At 49.0% G+C, this 15805-nt stretch overlaps 4 protein-coding genes across 4 annotated transcripts; 2 read left to right on the forward strand and 2 right to left on the reverse strand.

Moving 5' to 3' along the window:
- Positions 1 to 1673: 1673 nt before the first annotated feature.
- Positions 1674 to 6990, forward strand: GGI43DRAFT_32550 (ubiquitin-specific protease UBP15). The gene is made up of 10 exons (XM_083201910.1): positions 1674 to 2549; positions 2675 to 2822; positions 2900 to 3359; positions 3441 to 4383; positions 4448 to 5097; positions 5167 to 5315; positions 5384 to 5813; positions 5882 to 6196; positions 6273 to 6402; positions 6473 to 6990. The coding sequence occupies exons 1-10, from the start codon at positions 2315 to 2317 to the stop codon at positions 6580 to 6582; spliced, it is 3570 nt and encodes a 1189-aa protein (XP_083066577.1). The 5' UTR covers positions 1674 to 2314; the 3' UTR covers positions 6583 to 6990.
- GGI43DRAFT_32628 (asparaginase-domain-containing protein) lies at positions 6920 to 9576 on the reverse strand. Its single transcript, XM_083201918.1, has 2 exons — positions 8980 to 9576; positions 6920 to 8822 (listed from the first exon to the last, which is right to left on the reverse strand). Exons 1-2 carry the CDS (start codon positions 9173 to 9175, stop codon positions 7399 to 7401), a joined length of 1620 nt encoding a protein of 539 aa, XP_083066578.1. The 5' UTR covers positions 9176 to 9576; the 3' UTR covers positions 6920 to 7398.
- Positions 9577 to 11154: 1578 nt separating this feature from the next.
- GGI43DRAFT_378932 (kinase-like domain-containing protein) lies at positions 11155 to 13105 on the forward strand (the record flags this gene model as incomplete). Its single annotated transcript, XM_083202764.1, has 6 exons — positions 11155 to 11300; positions 11375 to 11456; positions 11510 to 11612; positions 11693 to 12089; positions 12165 to 12356; positions 12427 to 13105. The coding sequence occupies 6 exons, from the start codon at positions 11155 to 11157 to the stop codon at positions 13103 to 13105; spliced, it is 1599 nt and encodes a 532-aa protein (XP_083066579.1).
- Positions 13106 to 13560: 455 nt separating this feature from the next.
- GGI43DRAFT_378933 (uncharacterized protein) lies at positions 13561 to 14319 on the reverse strand (the record flags this gene model as incomplete). Its single annotated transcript, XM_083202765.1, has 3 exons — positions 13561 to 13866; positions 13973 to 13987; positions 14107 to 14319. The coding sequence occupies 3 exons, from the start codon at positions 14317 to 14319 to the stop codon at positions 13561 to 13563; spliced, it is 534 nt and encodes a 177-aa protein (XP_083066580.1).
- Positions 14320 to 15805: the final 1486 nt, after the last annotated feature.

The following is a 15805-nucleotide window of genomic DNA, read 5'->3' on the forward strand; positions in this document are numbered from 1 at the left end:
CCACGGGCGTCTACAAGGGCCTCAACGAAAAGGACAAGATGGAATAAGTCGTGGCAAACTATGCAAGGAGAAGCAGAAGAGCAGCACGCACCGCTTAACATGAAACGAAGGATTCTATGGCGAGTCCGAGATGAATTTATCAACGCCAGCGCTGCTGCAATGCCACACACGCAGAGAGCACATGAGCACCCGTGCCGTGCCGTACCGTTCGCTTATACGCAGCAAAAGGCGTGATTCAGATTCCAGCGCCGTTTTTTGGACTCTGTTTGGCCAGAGAAGCTCCTGCATAATTCTGCCAAGCCACATTGACTCACTCATGGCGCCAGCTAGCCACTATATACCAGGCTCCCCTTTTTCTCATCACACTGCTTTGTATGTATGTATATGCTGAGACAAACAAGATGTCTGCCGATGCTAAGGTAAGCGGAGGTGGGGTAGCTCGGAATGGCTGTTAGAGCTGTACTCGGCTCTTGCGGGTCGATGCCGCGGGATCTGGATGGGCTGGCGGGGCATGTGCAGGTCTTCGCCTATCAACCGCTGCAGGTTGCGGCGCAGCAGCATTATCGATTATCGTCAACAAGCTTAACTAGGTACTAGGCATCTAACTGCACTGCTAAGCATGCCACCAGCTTTCAAGCTCATACAGTAAAGCAGCAAAGCAGCCCCTCACCAGTTGGGAAATGAAACTAGAAAAGCAAAACCAACAGCAGATTATTTGCCTTTTTGGTACACTCAAGCGTCCACTTTTTTCTTTTGTCCAAAACACTTGTCGAATTGCTGCCAACTGAACCGAATTAGCTATTTCTTATACTAAACAAGCCCGAGCTTCAATCTTCTTCTTCCCCTCCTCCACCCACACCCACTCACTGCTGCAGCCTCTTTCAATTGCTGGAGCCCCTCCACTATAACAAAAGAATGGAGCCGCGGCCACAAAGCAAAGCACCGCCACTAAAAACTCTCCCAGCAATAGGCTGTCAATATCCAATTCAATGCCAGTGCCAAAACCTGTCCAGCCTTTGCAGCTTTGTGCACCTATATGTAGCATTTTCGCCGCTGCTCCACAGAAGAACCTGGCTACCGAGTAGGTTTCCAGAAAGAGTTCGCCGTGCTCCATAACAAGAAAGAGAATGTGAATCCTAATAAACAGAACAGGAAATAAAAAAGACCTTTAGCTAAACTTGCATCTTGTCTCTTATTTGTCGACAAACTCGCAGCCAGCGTAGAGTTGCTGGTTTGCAACTCTCAAGCTCGATTCTTTGTCCGCCTCTTGTCCATCCCGCCACAGCAACCCGCCTCGCTGTGCAACTTTTTTTTACTAAGACCCAGCCAATAAGACACTGCGGCGCTGTGCTCGTTTTTCATAATTTTTCCTTACTTCCTTCGTCTTCATTCTTCTTGCCGTGCAATAGCAAAAACCCGTCTGTATCTGTGTCTCCCATTAGCACAGTCCATACAGGCGGCCACCTCATTATAGCCCCCCGCTGAGGCTGCTGCCGTTGCTCCCGCTGCGACTCCCCCAAAAAAAATCCGTCAGCACGGTCGACGGCCGCCACACACGCGCGCCTTCTTCGGCTCCCATCTCCAAGCCCTGCACCCCGCCGGCGCTTTGCAACAGCTGGAGCTCCTGCACGTTCCTGGCCCTCAGGTTGGCCTCTTCTGAAGTCATGGTACGTCTCTCTTGAGTCTTCCTTCACATTGTCATCAAGTCCAGGCCAAGTCGGCTTCGTCCATCCCGCGGCCCAGCAATTGCGCACAGGGAAGGCTTTGGTCCTCAGTCGTCATCGTCGTCATCGTCATCGACTTCGACATCGTCATCAGCATATCATCGCTTCATCTGCTTCTGCGTCTGCGTCTGCGTCTGTCCTCTGCATCTTCACTTTCGCCTTGGTTACTTTTCACATTTGATCTTCAACTTAGGCTCTGGCTGTAGCTTTAGCTCTGCCCTTGCACTTTGCTTCCCTGTCGTCGTTTCCATCCTTGCGTTCAACCTCTTCTCTTTGTCTCTCTTCTCCCCAGCCCAGTCGTCGATCTCGTTTCTTGCTACCAGTCAGCATCGATCTTGGCCGGCCGGTCACAACAGCCGCTATCTGTGCATCGCCCACCTACATTTTCAGCATCGCCCTGATCGCTGTGCGTGGAAGCTGTAGCATCTCGAAAGCTGTAGCTGGGCAAGTTCTGCACGCTCTGCACGCTCTCCGATCACTCCGAGCCATCGTCATCGACGCCCACCTAGATCCATGCTCGACGACCTCACCCCGCTACTTCCATTGAACCCTCTGCACTCACTTCACCTCTGTTGAATTTGATCCCCACTATGCCGTCAGAGGACGAAGCCCGCCAACCTAGGCTCCCGCATCGAAGCCGAGCTAACGATCCACCTCGCAAACAGAGCTACAACATTCCTTCACCAAACGACATGGTCGTGGACACAGACGACTATGTCGGTGCTCCCAACGCCCCCGAGAAAGAGCCTGTGGCCATCATCAGCCCAGATGGCGGCCTCGAACACGAAGCTGATCAGCTACAAGACCTGCCTTTGGCCAACGACTGTGCGTATTCTCCCAGCCATCGAGAGACCGTCTATCGATCATACAAATTCTACAACTCTGTCCATCTTCATCCCTCACCTTTTGAAAGGATGGTTTCGCTGATATGAGTCTTTGCAACACTATAGTTGAAGCTATGAAAGAAATTGTACTCCCGCCACTGCTCGACGAACCCAAAATCCTTGAAGACTTTGTACATACATGGACCGTCGAGAACTGGCGAGGTCTTGGCAAGAGAGAACATGGCCCCATTTTCGAAGCAGGTGGCTTCCCATGGTGTGTTATCCTTGCCCTTCTTCCTATATTCCCTTTTCCCTTTTCCCTCTCTAACTAACTGGCGCTGCTTCATCCAGGCGCATCCTCCTGTTCCCCCACGGAAACAACACTGACCAATGTTCCATCTACCTGGAACATGGATTCGAGCCTGATGCCATCCCCGAGAATTGGAGTTGCTGCGTGCAGTTTGGCTTGGTACTTTGGAACCCTAATGACCCCAGCCTATATGTCAACCACGCAGCACACCATCGCTTCACCAAAGAAGAAGGGGATTGGGGCTTCACTCGCTTCGTTGAGATCAGGAGAATGTTCAACGTGCCATGGGAGGGCGACAGTCGGCCGCTGGTCGAGAGTGACACCGCTAACATCACAGCTTACGTCCGCTTTGTTGAAGACGAGACCGGTGTGCTATGGCACAACTTTGCCAACTACGATTCAAAGAAAGAAACGGGATATGTTGGTCTAAAGAACCAAGGCGCCACATGCTACCTCAACTCTCTTCTCCAGTCGCTATACTTTACAAACGCCTTCAGAAAAGTCCGTTCACCGCTCCCTATCCCCCTTCTCTTGTTCTTTTTAGAGGCGGCTAGTTGCTAATACAGGTATACTCTCGTACAGGCCATCTACGAAATCCCAACGGAAGATGACGAGAACATGCAGAATTCCGCCTACACTTTGCAGAGGTTGTTTTATCAGTTGCAGACATCCGAACAAGCTGTTAGCACGAATGAATTAACCAAATCATTTGGCTGGGAGACGAGGCACATATTTGAGCAGCAAGATGTGCAAGAGCTGTCGCGAAAGCTCATGGAACGGATGGAAGAGAAGATGAAGGGTACCAAGGCCGAAAACGTGCTGCCAGAGCTCTTCAGTGGTAAGATCAAGACGTACATTTCTTGTATAAATGTAGACTACGAATCAAAACGCATTGAGGATTTCTGGGATATTCAGCTCAATGTCAGCGGCAACAAGAACCTTTTGGAAAGTTTCCAGGACTATATCCAAGTCGAGAAGATGGACGGAGAGAACCAATATTTTGCGGGCGATGAGCACAAGTTACAGGACGCCAACAAGGGCGTCATCTTCAACAGCTTCCCCGACGTGCTGCATCTCCAACTCAAACGATTCGAATATGACATTCAGAGAGACATGATGATGAAGATCAACGATCGCTACGAGTTTCCCGACATTTTTGACGCCGCCCCTTACCTTGTGGAGGACGCCGACCGTTCCGAGCCTTGGATCTACCAGCTACATGGAGTCCTTGTCCACAGCGGCGACTTGAATGCTGGACATTACTATGCGTTTATCAAGCCTTCAAAGGATGGCTGGTTCTACAAATACGACGACGACAAAGTCACAAAGGCAACTTCTCGGGAGGTCTTGGAGGAGAACTATGGTGGAGAATATAGAGCATCCAACGGCTACCTCAGAGCGCCCCTTCAAAAGAAGGCGCCTATCATGCGCCAGAACAGTGCTTACATGTTGGTATATATCCGTCAAACCCGACTTGACAAGGTCCTATGTCCGGTTACCAAGGAAGATACTCCTGCACACCTGCGTAAGTAATCTATAGCACCAACGCTGACATGGAGAATGATTGCTAACGGGAGTTTACGCTCTAGAGATGAAATTTGAGGAAGAAAATGCCATGAGAGAGGCTCGTCGACGCGAGCAAAAGGAGGCCCACCTGTTTATGATGGCCAAGGTGATTACCAACGACACCTTTGCAAAATACGGAGGCACCGACCTTTGCGTCTTTGATCCCATCTCTGAGACCGACCCTGCCTCGCCCAAATTGTACCGCATTCGCCGAGCTATGCCAATGCACGAATTCGTCGCTCAGGTCGCTGCTGACATGGGCCAAGATCCGGCTCGTGTCAGGCTGTGGCTGATGGTTAACCGTCAAAATAAAACAATTCGACCCGATCAGCCAATCATGGATCTCCGACCAACTGTTGAGGAGATCTTTTCTCGCTCTGCTGCTCACAGAGACACCAGTCTGCGCGTTTGGGCAGAGGTTGCATCCGATACCAACGAAAACGGCGAGCCTGTCTGGGCATCGTACCAGAGCCAGCCAAACGGTGTCGTTGTAAAGAATGATACCATCTTATTGCTATTGAAGAATTTCGATATAGAGAAGCAGACGCTGGAAGGTGTAGGCCACATTTACATTAGCAAAGAGCGAAGGGTCGATGAACTTGTTCCTATGATTCTCCAGAAGATGGGTTGGGGAGAGAAGCTCCCCTCTGATGAGAAGCTGTTAATGTGGGAGGTATGACAAAATTCTCTCGATTCGCCGGGTGGTACTTCACAGCCGACTAACCTATGATATTCGTATTAGGAAATCAAACCCACCATGATTGAGCCCCTGAAGGGCAAGCAGACCCTCAAAGCTGCCGAACTTCAGGATGGTGACATTGTCTGCTTCCAGCGTGTCTCTGACAAGAAAACAGAGAGTGCTCGCGCTTCTGACAAGGCATCCCAAGACATGTACGTTCCCACTTCAACTGAATGGACATAACTCTCTTCCTCTTAACTATGACTAACTGCTCTCTCAGAAATAAATCATTTGACCGCGTTGAAGATGCTCGTGAATACTACGACTTCCTTGAGCATAAGCGAACCGTAAAATTCCACGCTCATCCAACTAGATCTGATCAGACACAATATCCCCCATTCGAGCTTGTTCTCAACTCAAAGATCACTTACGATGTTTTGTCTGACCAAGTCGGCGCGCACCTAAAGACCCCCTCGACACACATCCGGCTATGGACGGTGAACTCAAGCACGAACAACCCCAAGGCACCTGTAAGACGAGGTACAAACCCTACACTGCGACAGATCTTGAATCCTCTGGGCTCAAATACTTTGAATGCCACTCAGCGAAGTGATGCTTTCTACTTTGAGGTGCTAGAGATGAGCTTAGCTGAGCTGGATACCAAGAAGAACATCAAGCTCACGTGGTTGAGTGAGGGTATCACCAAAGAGGTATATATACAGCGTTTTACGATCCATATTGAAACTAATCCCGTGCTAATTTGAATTTTCTATTCCAGGACCAGCTTGACTTGCTCGTATCAAAGACGGGAACTATCGAAGACTTGATAGAAGCTCTGATTAAGAAGGCCAAGATTGCCGACGAGGCGGAAGGCGGAAGGATAAGGGTATACGAAACAAGTTCCAACAGATTCTATCGTGAGCCCGCTCGCGATCAATCCGTCCTAAACCTGAACGAGTACACCCAAATCTTTGCTGAAAGGGTTCCGGAAGAGGAGAGAACGGCTGATGATAACAACTTCATTCACGTTTTCCACTTCCAAAACGAAGTCAACAGAGTCCACGGTGTTCCGTTCAAGTTCCTTCTCCTTGAGGTAAGCATCCATCACCCTTCTATTGTTTTGTGCATCATTTTTCTCTCATGTTTAGTTTTACTGATGCCATGATCAGGGCGAGAAATTTGCCGATACGAAGAAGAGACTGGAGAAGAGAACTGGCATCAAAGGCAAGAGCTTTGAGAAGATTAAGTTTGCCATTGCAAGACGGGCAAACTATTCAAAACCACAGTATCTAAATGACGGTTCGTGTGCACTATATTCTGATGTTTTTTTTTTTTAAGTGAAATCAACTAACCCCGAAACACAATGTAGACGACGAGTTATGGAACATAGCCTCATCAGAGGATGACTATCTTGGTTTCGATCATCCGGATAGAACAAGGGCCTTGAGAAACGGCGTTGGGGACCTTTTCCTTCGTTAAGCGCAACAGTATACAAGCTAAATTCGTGTCGAGAACACACGCAGCTGTGTAAAGACTTACGGAATGGCTCTAGGAGTCTCTGGTATATCCTGTTTCATACCATACCCATCAATCACGCCAAAGTGATTCATGTCTTGTCTTGAGGCGATGGGCGTTTTCCTTTTTTAACATGTTGAAATTTTTAACCTCTTCCTCTCTCTTTTCAGGGATGCATGTGGCGACGCATGATGCAGATGAATGATGGATGACATTTGTTTTGATACAATATCAATACAAAGAGCATACTTGGATTAAAATGGTCTCTAGCATTGGCTCTGACGGCTATATGTTGTTCTCAAGGTCTGTAGCACAGCTATTGTATTATTATCAAATCAAGTAGTAAGTTGGAGATTAATACCAATATCTTGGTTGCGTGACTGTATAGGATAGAATATAGTTTGGCACTCGGAAATATATGCCTTTTTAGCATTGCACTTCAAGGTACTCTAGTTTTCTCAAAAAGTCACTCCATCAGTTCCCTCTAACATGCCATTTTCCAACCCTTAAAGAATCCTTAAATTTATCCTTTTTCCTCTTGGCGAGTTGTTTGTTAAACTGGAGTGCGTACGTTAACCGCACTCGTTCGGGTCATAAGCCAACCTCCTTTTTACGATACTCATGTGTTCGTTGCTCTATCATATCCGATCATGTTCTGTCATTAAAATACTAGGGATGTTCTCGGGCCAGCCATGCCATCAGTTTCATGCCTGGAGTCTCGCAGGGCGTCCCATCCCCTATAAGTCGCTTTTTGTTCTTCTCATGTCAAAGCTTGGCCTCTCAAGCAAAGGAAATCGAGTAAGGCTCTGCTTCATTCGCTGGTGCCTCGCGCTCTCGACGATACTTGGCCAGGGGGCCTCTCTCAATCTCTTCGACGGAAAGATGAGCTCCGGCCGTCTTGAGAAGCTTGGCGCAGTCGTCTTTTCCTGACAGCGTGGCCAGGAACAGGGGCGAGTTGTCTGCCCTGTTGCGCTGGTGCACGCTTGCGCCGCGCTTTAGGAGCTCGAGCATGATTTCAGAGTTTCCTGATACGGCGGCGAGATGGACAGCAGTGTTGCCTGCGTAGTCGGCCGTCTTGAGGAGCTGGTTGCCGTCGCCGTCGAGGAGATCCTTGACAACTTGGATCTCTCCATTTTGGATGGCGTAGCCGAGGGCTGTGAAGGCAGACTCCAAAGGGGTGAGGCGAGAGCTGCAGTCAATGGGGTTGGTCGGGTGGGAGAAGCTCTGGTGCGCAATCTCGGTCATCTCACCGCGGAGGGAGCGTGAGAACTGGCTGACAATGTCCTTTTGTGTAAGGTTAGGGAGGGCGATGAGGTGCGAGAGCTTGGCGAGGGCTGCCTCGGCAGTGAGATCGAGACCGAAGATGACGCCCAGGCGGCCAAGCTTGGTTCCAGGTGCATAGACGGGGGAGACGAAGCCGTTGACGCACTGGCTGACGTTTACGACGACGATGCCTCGCTCGACGGCAGAGCGGATGGCTTCCATGAGGCGGCCGTCAGCACCACCGGGGATGTTGCCCATGCCAAAGGTCTCGAGGATGATGCCGCGGAGGTCGGGCAGATGGAGGACGGCGTCAACCATCTCGGGCTTGATACCGGGGAAGACGCGCAGACAGGCGACGTGCGTGGTGTCGAGGTGCTTGAAGACCTTGAATTCGGCAATGGTGGTGGGACGAAGGACCAGAGGCCAGTTGACACTAATACCGAGACCGTTTACCTTGGCCAGGGGCTCGCAGTTGGGGCTGGCAAAGGCCTCGAAGGAGGTGGCTGAGACTTTGGTGGTGCGGTTTCCGCGATACAGCTTGTCGCGGAAGAAGAGGCAGACTTCTGGGATGACAAAGGTTCCGGCGATGATGAGCGAGCCCAACAGGTTATCGACGGCGTCAGACTGGAGAGCAAAGATGGGCGCCTGCGAACCGGTCAGGATGACGGGCTTTCCCAGGTTGGCCAGCATAAAGGACAGGGCCGAGGCCGTGTAGGCGAGCGAGTCTGTGCCATGGAGGATGACGAAGCCGTCAAAGAGGTGGTAGTTTTCCTGGACGGCGGTGGCCATGGCGGCCCAGTCGGTGGCGGAGATGTTGCTGGAGTCGAGGAGGGGGTTGAATTCCATGACGGTGTAGCGGATGTGGCGGTGGTAGGCGGTTGGGGGGGTTCTGAGGGAGTCGAGTTGGATGAGTTGGCCGTCGCGGCGGGCTTGGAGTTTGACTGTTTGATTGATGTTAGCTGATGTTATATCTCATAAGTCTACGCTATAAGGGGTAGATATGATGATGTATATATATGATGATATGAACATATATGTGTGCATTTGCATGAGATTCACATGTGATATAAGTCTTATATGAGGATATACTGCACTCACCACTTGGCTCTGAATTGTCATTAAACACCGTCCTCGGGGCCATGGCGCTCTCTAAGAAGCCATCGCTGGGCGCGAGGCCATCGGGTCCCTCTTGCATGCATATCGTGCCTCCGGTGCCGATGATGAGAACGCGGGACTCGGGGAGGCCGGCGTTGACCAGAGGCAGATCCGAGACGGCAGCGGGAGACATGAGCATTTATGTATATGGATGAGTTTCTGCTATTAAACGATAATAAGAAGATGCGAAAAAGAAATGGGTCTGAGAAAGAATTTATGAATAAGAATGAGAAAAAAGAGGCAAAAGAAGGGCTTGTTGTTCAGCTGTAAAGTCGTGGGTTCTTATCAGACTTTTGGCTGGCTGAAGGCAAAGTACCGTTGTATACCCCAGATAAGGAAAAAAAAGTTGAAGTGGGTGGGCTGTATGGTTCTGGAAAAAAAAAGTGGTCCAACCGGCCGTGATATATAGATCGATGGAGGTGATGCAGCAGAACCTCGTGATGCGGAGAGCAGGAAAAAGGGGGACTTAAATATATTTACGAGAGGAGAAGAAGAAAGAGGAGAAGAGGAAATTGGTCAAGACTTTAGTCATAGGAAATGAGCGCGCAACGCATCTGCTGGCCAGAAAAAAAAAGTTCTAGCACGGGGCGATAAAAGAGGCGGAACGGAGTGGATACGAAGGGGTAATAGAAATATAAAAAACGTCGGGGATCGGACTGCATGACCGGTTTATTATCTTTTAACGTGGTGAGCCCTTGTATATATTTATCCGCTTGACGTATATGGAGAATTGGGTGAGCTATATTATAGAAAAAGTCAAGGAGGGCTGATTATGGGAGAATACATGTATGTCGTGCTTTGGATTATACGTCTATTTGCTGGAAACGGCAGATTGATGATAGCGCAGCCATGTATAAGGGACCGCCTATTAGTACTGTCCTGTATTGCACTGCACTTGCGCAAACTCTAGTACCCAGACGAGACCATTAATAGAGAGAGCACTAGAGAGAGGCGGCTCCGGCTTCGCTCCGTATCACTACGGCCATCTCATTCCACCTTTGCCTTCCGACCAGATCTGGGGGAAGCGGCGCTAATGCCATTAGCAGCAGTAGAAGTGCTATTCGGTGCTGTAGTGGTAGTGGCAGTATTAGTATTAGTATTAGCATAGTGCAGTAACATCAGCAGGCCAACGTCGATTCCAGGACCGCTCCAGACCCTTCTAGGGGTGCAGCAAGCGATGCACAGCGATTATGGCGGCGCACATGACTGGCTGGCCGCAGGTACGGTGGGTTTGTCGCCGGCATACGTCACTCTAGCCAGCGCAGAATTAGGCGTGGGTTGGCCTGCTTTGGCCTGCTTTGGCCTGCTTTGGTGCACCGATCAGCCCCAGAAGGAGAGTTGGTTGACAGAGGAGATGACGGGTTTGGAATGTCATGTCATTTCTGCCGTATTCCTAATACCGTTGCCAACTCTATACAAGCCTCTTTACGTCGGGCGATATATGCATCCACTAATTTGTATAGAAATATATACGTACTAGCATCAAGCAACGCCCTTCATACGGTTATACGGCCATGTGAAGTACGGAGTAGTAGCATCAGTGACGGCTGTTAACGGGTACCGCCTGGGCACATGCACCCTCCCGCAGCCACCGGCCATCCGCCCAAGTACAATCCAGGTACAGCTCCACCGACCGCCTTTCCCAAGAGTCCGATTAGGGTAAGCGCAGACGCTCAACCGCCATCGTCCTAACTTTGTGCTCAGCGCAGTGATAAAGAATCCAAACTTTTTTTCCTTTTCGCGATTTGTCTCCCAGCTTCACCTCTGCAACGGCTCCCTCGCCAAAGTTTGCACCATTGGCTTTGTTGCCTCGCGACCCCCTCACGACATCCGCAACCAGCTGCTCTGGATTTTTGCTGCCGGGCATTTTTCCCATTGCGCTCCCAGCTCGTCATCCGCTTCTTCGACTACGCTCTTGCGGGGGGTTTCAAAGAGCCCGAGGGACAACGATGCGCGCCCATCTCGCCGCAGCTGCTTCGTAAAACGCGTTCCATTCACTCGAAACAAGAGTCGCCTTGCTGTGCTCCATACTCTTCTATAATCATCGCTGCTGTCCTTCCCCCTGTCGACCTTGCGCTTTGAGGCTCTCAGCGACTGCACCGACCCGGCGCGCGCGTCATGGATCGAACGTCCGAGACAGCCCCCGATGGCTCCTCGCCAAGAACATTCGCCATTAACCACGTGAGGCCAAAGTCCAGCTTTCAGGGCTGCTCGCGGATATCCGACTATGAGCTACAAGGGAAATTGGGCGAGGGTACTTTTGGGTATGCCTGGCTTTTGTTCCGCATCTTTAATCAGTATCCCCAAAAGCGAAGCTAACTCAACGACTGCACCATAGTGAGGTTCACCGCGCTCGATCACGCAAAACAGGCGCACTTGTTGCCTTGAAGAAGATTATAATGCACCACGAAAAAGATGGCGTACGTAGCGATATCCGGTGTAGAATCGCTTTCCCTCCTCTGACTCGCTCCAGTTTCCTATTACCGCTTTGCGAGAGATTAAGCTGCTCAAACTGCTATCTCACCCCAATATCCTACGATTGGAAGACATGGCCGTAGAGCATCCCACAAGGCAGAGTGAGTTTTACCTTTTCTCTCCCTCCTTTAATCAACTCCCGCCATTCGTTGTCCCGGCTCGCTGACCAGACCACCCTCAGCCGACAAACGCAAGAAACCCATCATGTACATGGTGACACCATATATGGATCATGATCTCTCTGGCCTCCTCGATAACCCATCTGTCCACTTCAAGGAAGCTCAGATCAAATGTTACATGCTCCAGCTGCTCCAGGGTCTACGCTATCTTCACGAGAATCACGTCCTCCACCGAGATATGAAGGCTGCCAACCTTCTCATCAACAACAAGGGTATTCTCCAGATTGCCGATTTTGGTCTCGCACGCCACTACGACGGGCCAACACCGAGAGCTGGCCATGCTGTTGGAGATGGCCGACGAGATTACACTGGGTTGGTCGTAACAAGATGGTATCGGCCCCCAGAGCTTCTCTTGCAGCTAAGGCAATATACCACCGCTATCGACGTGTGGGGAGTTGGGTAAGACGAAGCATTCACCTCTGCACTTTTTTTCTTTTTCCTTTGAGGCTTTCAATGAAACTAATACCTTAATAGCTGTGTCTTTGGAGAAATGTTATATGGCAAGCCTATCCTTGCTGGCGAGAGCGATGCCCATCAGCTTGAGCTTATCTGGGATCTCATGGGTTCACCCACCGATGAGAACATGCCAGGGTGGAAGAATCTGCCGGGAAGCGACCATTTATCTCCCAGAGCACGACCTGGAAACCTTCAGAGCCGCTTTAGAGAGTATGCCTACTCAATACTGTTCCCTTGATTAAGTGTCTGCACGCCGCTAACTCTAAATTTCTTTTCACAGATATGGCTCCGGAGCGATTTCTCTGCTGAAGGATTTATTAAAGCTAGATTGGAGGACAAGGATAAATGCCGTGGATGCGCTACAGCACCCGTACTTTAAGAAGGATCCCCTACCCATGGAACCGCATCAGCTTCCCACCTACGAAGAGAGTCACGAGCTGGATCGAAGAAAGTTTCACGACCGCAAGGCTGCCCTGCCGCCTGCACCTAAGGGTGGAACGGTCGGCCTGGGGCCTGATGCAAATGGAGCAACTGCAGGCTTCAACAGCAGTGACGCATATGGTGGCCGAAACGGTGCCAATGGGGGACGGTTCAGAGGCGGCCCGGACGAAAGACGACCGGCTTGGCAGAGAGACCGAGAGCGCGGCCCTACATCACGGCCTCCCCAAGACCGACCCCAAAATTGGGATGATGCTGACCATCGTGATCGAGATCGGCCGCCTCGCAATCGCGCCCCAGGCGGCGGTCGTGGGCCGGATATTGATACATATATCCCAAGCTATGGACGAGAAGAAGGCGGAAACAACCGACGCAGGGATGATGACCGGCCTCGGGATGATCGTCGACGCCCTACCAGTAAGGACAGTAGACAACGGTACGACAGAGATCGGCGAACAAGGAGTCGAAGTCGCTCGCCCATGCACGATAGGACTCGCGAACGAGAAAATTATCGACGATGAATGCAACAAATTGAAAAAAAGGAACAAAAAAAATTGGTCAACATCAACATTGCCATACACGCATAATATGTGAAGCATATGTATGGTCGTTTAATGACGGTAGATGGAGTTGGCATACACCTTGCGCCCCCCTTGTATACTTATTTTATGATATCCCAAGGAAACAGTTTTTCTTCCACACCTTTTACACAGGTTGGACAGGCGTTGAAGGCAACAGAATAAAGAATTGGAAAGGTTTAAATGGTCCTAGAGCGTTATTGCTTGCTCGCAGCAGCGACAGATTGAAACGGAAGAGTCTCCATCACTATAGAGAATGCAATAGCACAGCATATATATAATCGAAAAAGTACAAAACCAAATCGCTTGATGACGCCTAGAAAGCAAAATAAAGTGCACAAGTAGCTATTGTAAACCCATACCAAAGAGAAGAGAAGAGAAATGGGAGAAACAAGAATCTATAATTCAGAATCGTCATCTTCTTCGAGAATCGTCTGTGACAAGAGCCCAGTTACAGGGCGGCGTCGTGAGGAGGCATTAGGATCAGGGAAATACCACTCTCCGTCATTAGAGGATGAATCCTCTTTGAGGAGAGGGTCGGATGAGAATGGTGGCATGGACTTTTTTGTTTGAGAAGCGCGAGAGCGAGTTCCTTCATAGCTGCCATTGGCGCCGTCCTGCATGCCGAGGTATGAGGTGATGACGGTTGATGATGTGGCCAGGGTGAAGCCAGCGAAGATGCCGACTGCTGCTGCGGTGCCAAGCTATAGGAAAGATTAGTTATCTCATTTGTTCATAACAATATAGCGCGATTATGACTCTCTCTTTCTCATATGTATTTCTACGGGGGGAAGGGGTTGAAGAACTTACAAAGGTATATAGCGGCTATACGTCATATAAAGAGATGATGTTAGTATCCACCCTCACTAACACGTTGAAATGATGCAAAACACATCAGGTAATAAAATGAGCCTTTTTGTCTATTCTGTCTGAAAGAAACATACCTGAAGAGAGACGATGAAATCAATGACGCCACGGCACCAGCCTGTGATATACGAAAATAGGTATATCGCCGGCGCAAACACGACTCTCAAGGCGCTCAGGAGGTAGGATATGGGGACGTAAGCGAGACGTATGGGAAGAGTGAAGAGGCGGCCAATGTAAGAAGCGTAGTAGAGGCCGGTGCGGAGGCCATCAAGGACGGCCGAGAGGTTCATTTTGTCTTTGGACGGTGTATTTATTGAGACGCATGTGGAGGGGTGTTTTGGCGATTTTTGAAGCTGAGGCATGTGAGATGTTTGAGAGGCTCGTAGTATTAATGAAGGGAGACGGGTACAATGGTACATAATGCCTAGGTACGCATGTGGCTGGTGAGATTGTGGCGGGGCTTAACCTGGAGTGAAGAGGGAATGGCATGATTTTCGCACGTTTTATTTCAATCTTTTTTAATACAGATATATTTTATACAGATGTATCTTGTGTAAAAAACTGAATGTTTTTTTTTTTTTTTTTTTTTTTGGGTTTCAACGCGAGAGGAAATTTGGTGACGCAGAGGCGCGGATGCTTCTAGCTACTGAGTGTATCCCAGATAAGCTATAAAAGTCACTGCTAACATACCGTGTCTAAACGCATAGTAGGTACCAATATAACGACAGAACGCAATACTATTTGATGAAACTAGCCATTGAATATAGAAATAGAGTGTATTATTACTTAGCTATGAATATTCTTTTATCAGGATTAATTTGGAATTTATAATGCTGAGTATCTCGCCGACTAGGAAGTAGGGAAGAACGCACTGGCTTTCCAAGTAGATTGATCGATAGTTCTTGTAATGTGCTGGATTTTCCTCAGGCATCGCTGAAATAAGAAAATAACCCGCTAGCTGCGTCACTACCTATTTATTGTGATTGTTATTTTTGGCTTCTGCCTTTGACTTCTATCTCTGCTATCATCGCAATAAGACTATATGCAAGCACATCTGGCCCAAACAAGTCAGCATCCCAGCCCTTACGATTTATTTAACTTGTATACTTGCTGACTGTCTCATATTATCATCACACGATACTCGTGCGAAGCCCTCAAGCTGTGGAAGCTGACTTTGAGCTGTAGTCTAGTAGAAGATTCGAAACAAAGGCCTCATTCCTCAAAATGCAACTTCTACATATGATTGGCCTCTGGCAAATAAGAAAAGATAAAAAAGCCATATTTGTTAGAACAGCAAAAATATCTACTACTTATAATATTAATAGCAAGATCCCTTTACCGTGAAAGGCGGAATTAGTGTCCCTAAAGTTTTTAGTTAATTATTTTAGGAGGGGCAGCTTTAGTCCACAAGAGGCTAACAGGCAACACTTAACATGTACCTCAATGTACCTCTCTAAAATATCATAACAAGGGACAAAGAGCCGATTCTTGCTCATCCCATCTGTACACTCATAAGGTATATAACGGTAGTTTAGTTCAGGTCTCTTAATAGCGCTGTAAATCACATCGTCTCTAGGGGGCGATGCTTTACGGTAGATTTATAGATTCAGAATGATTACCGGTACCCTATTTTGATATTGTTCTGAGCATATATAGCTTCCTCTTTGCATTTATACTTTGTGTTTGAAACACTCAACAAGTACATTCAGGTACAAGGTTATATTTCTTTAGATGCTAAAAGCCTAAAATGAACGAATGCTATGAGCAATAGTCAAG

The sequence above is a fragment of the Trichoderma evansii genome (genome assembly GCF_050947405.1).
Source record: "Trichoderma evansii strain SZMC 28006 chromosome Unknown GGI43scaffold_1, whole genome shotgun sequence".
Lineage (NCBI taxonomy): Eukaryota > Fungi > Ascomycota > Sordariomycetes > Hypocreales > Hypocreaceae > Trichoderma > Trichoderma evansii.

Bases quoted from the DNA above. Each gene is read 5' to 3' on its own strand.
- GGI43DRAFT_32550 (XM_083201910.1), top strand. From the start codon at position 2,315: ATGCCGTCAGAGGACGAAGCCCGCCAACCTAGGCTCCCGCATCGAAGC. The intron at 2,550-2,674 runs GTGCGTATTCTC...GCAACACTATAG, and splicing joins CCTGCCTTTGGCCAACGACT to TTGAAGCTATGAAAGAAATT. The intron at 5,814-5,881 runs GTATATATACAG...TTTCTATTCCAG, and splicing joins GTGAGGGTATCACCAAAGAG to GACCAGCTTGACTTGCTCGT.
- GGI43DRAFT_32628 (XM_083201918.1), bottom strand. From the start codon at position 9,175: ATGCTCATGTCTCCCGCTGCCGTCTCGGATCTGCCTCTGGTCAACGCC. The intron at 8,823-8,979 runs GTGAGTGCAGTA...TCAATCAAACAG, and splicing joins TGACAATTCAGAGCCAAGTG to TCAAACTCCAAGCCCGCCGC.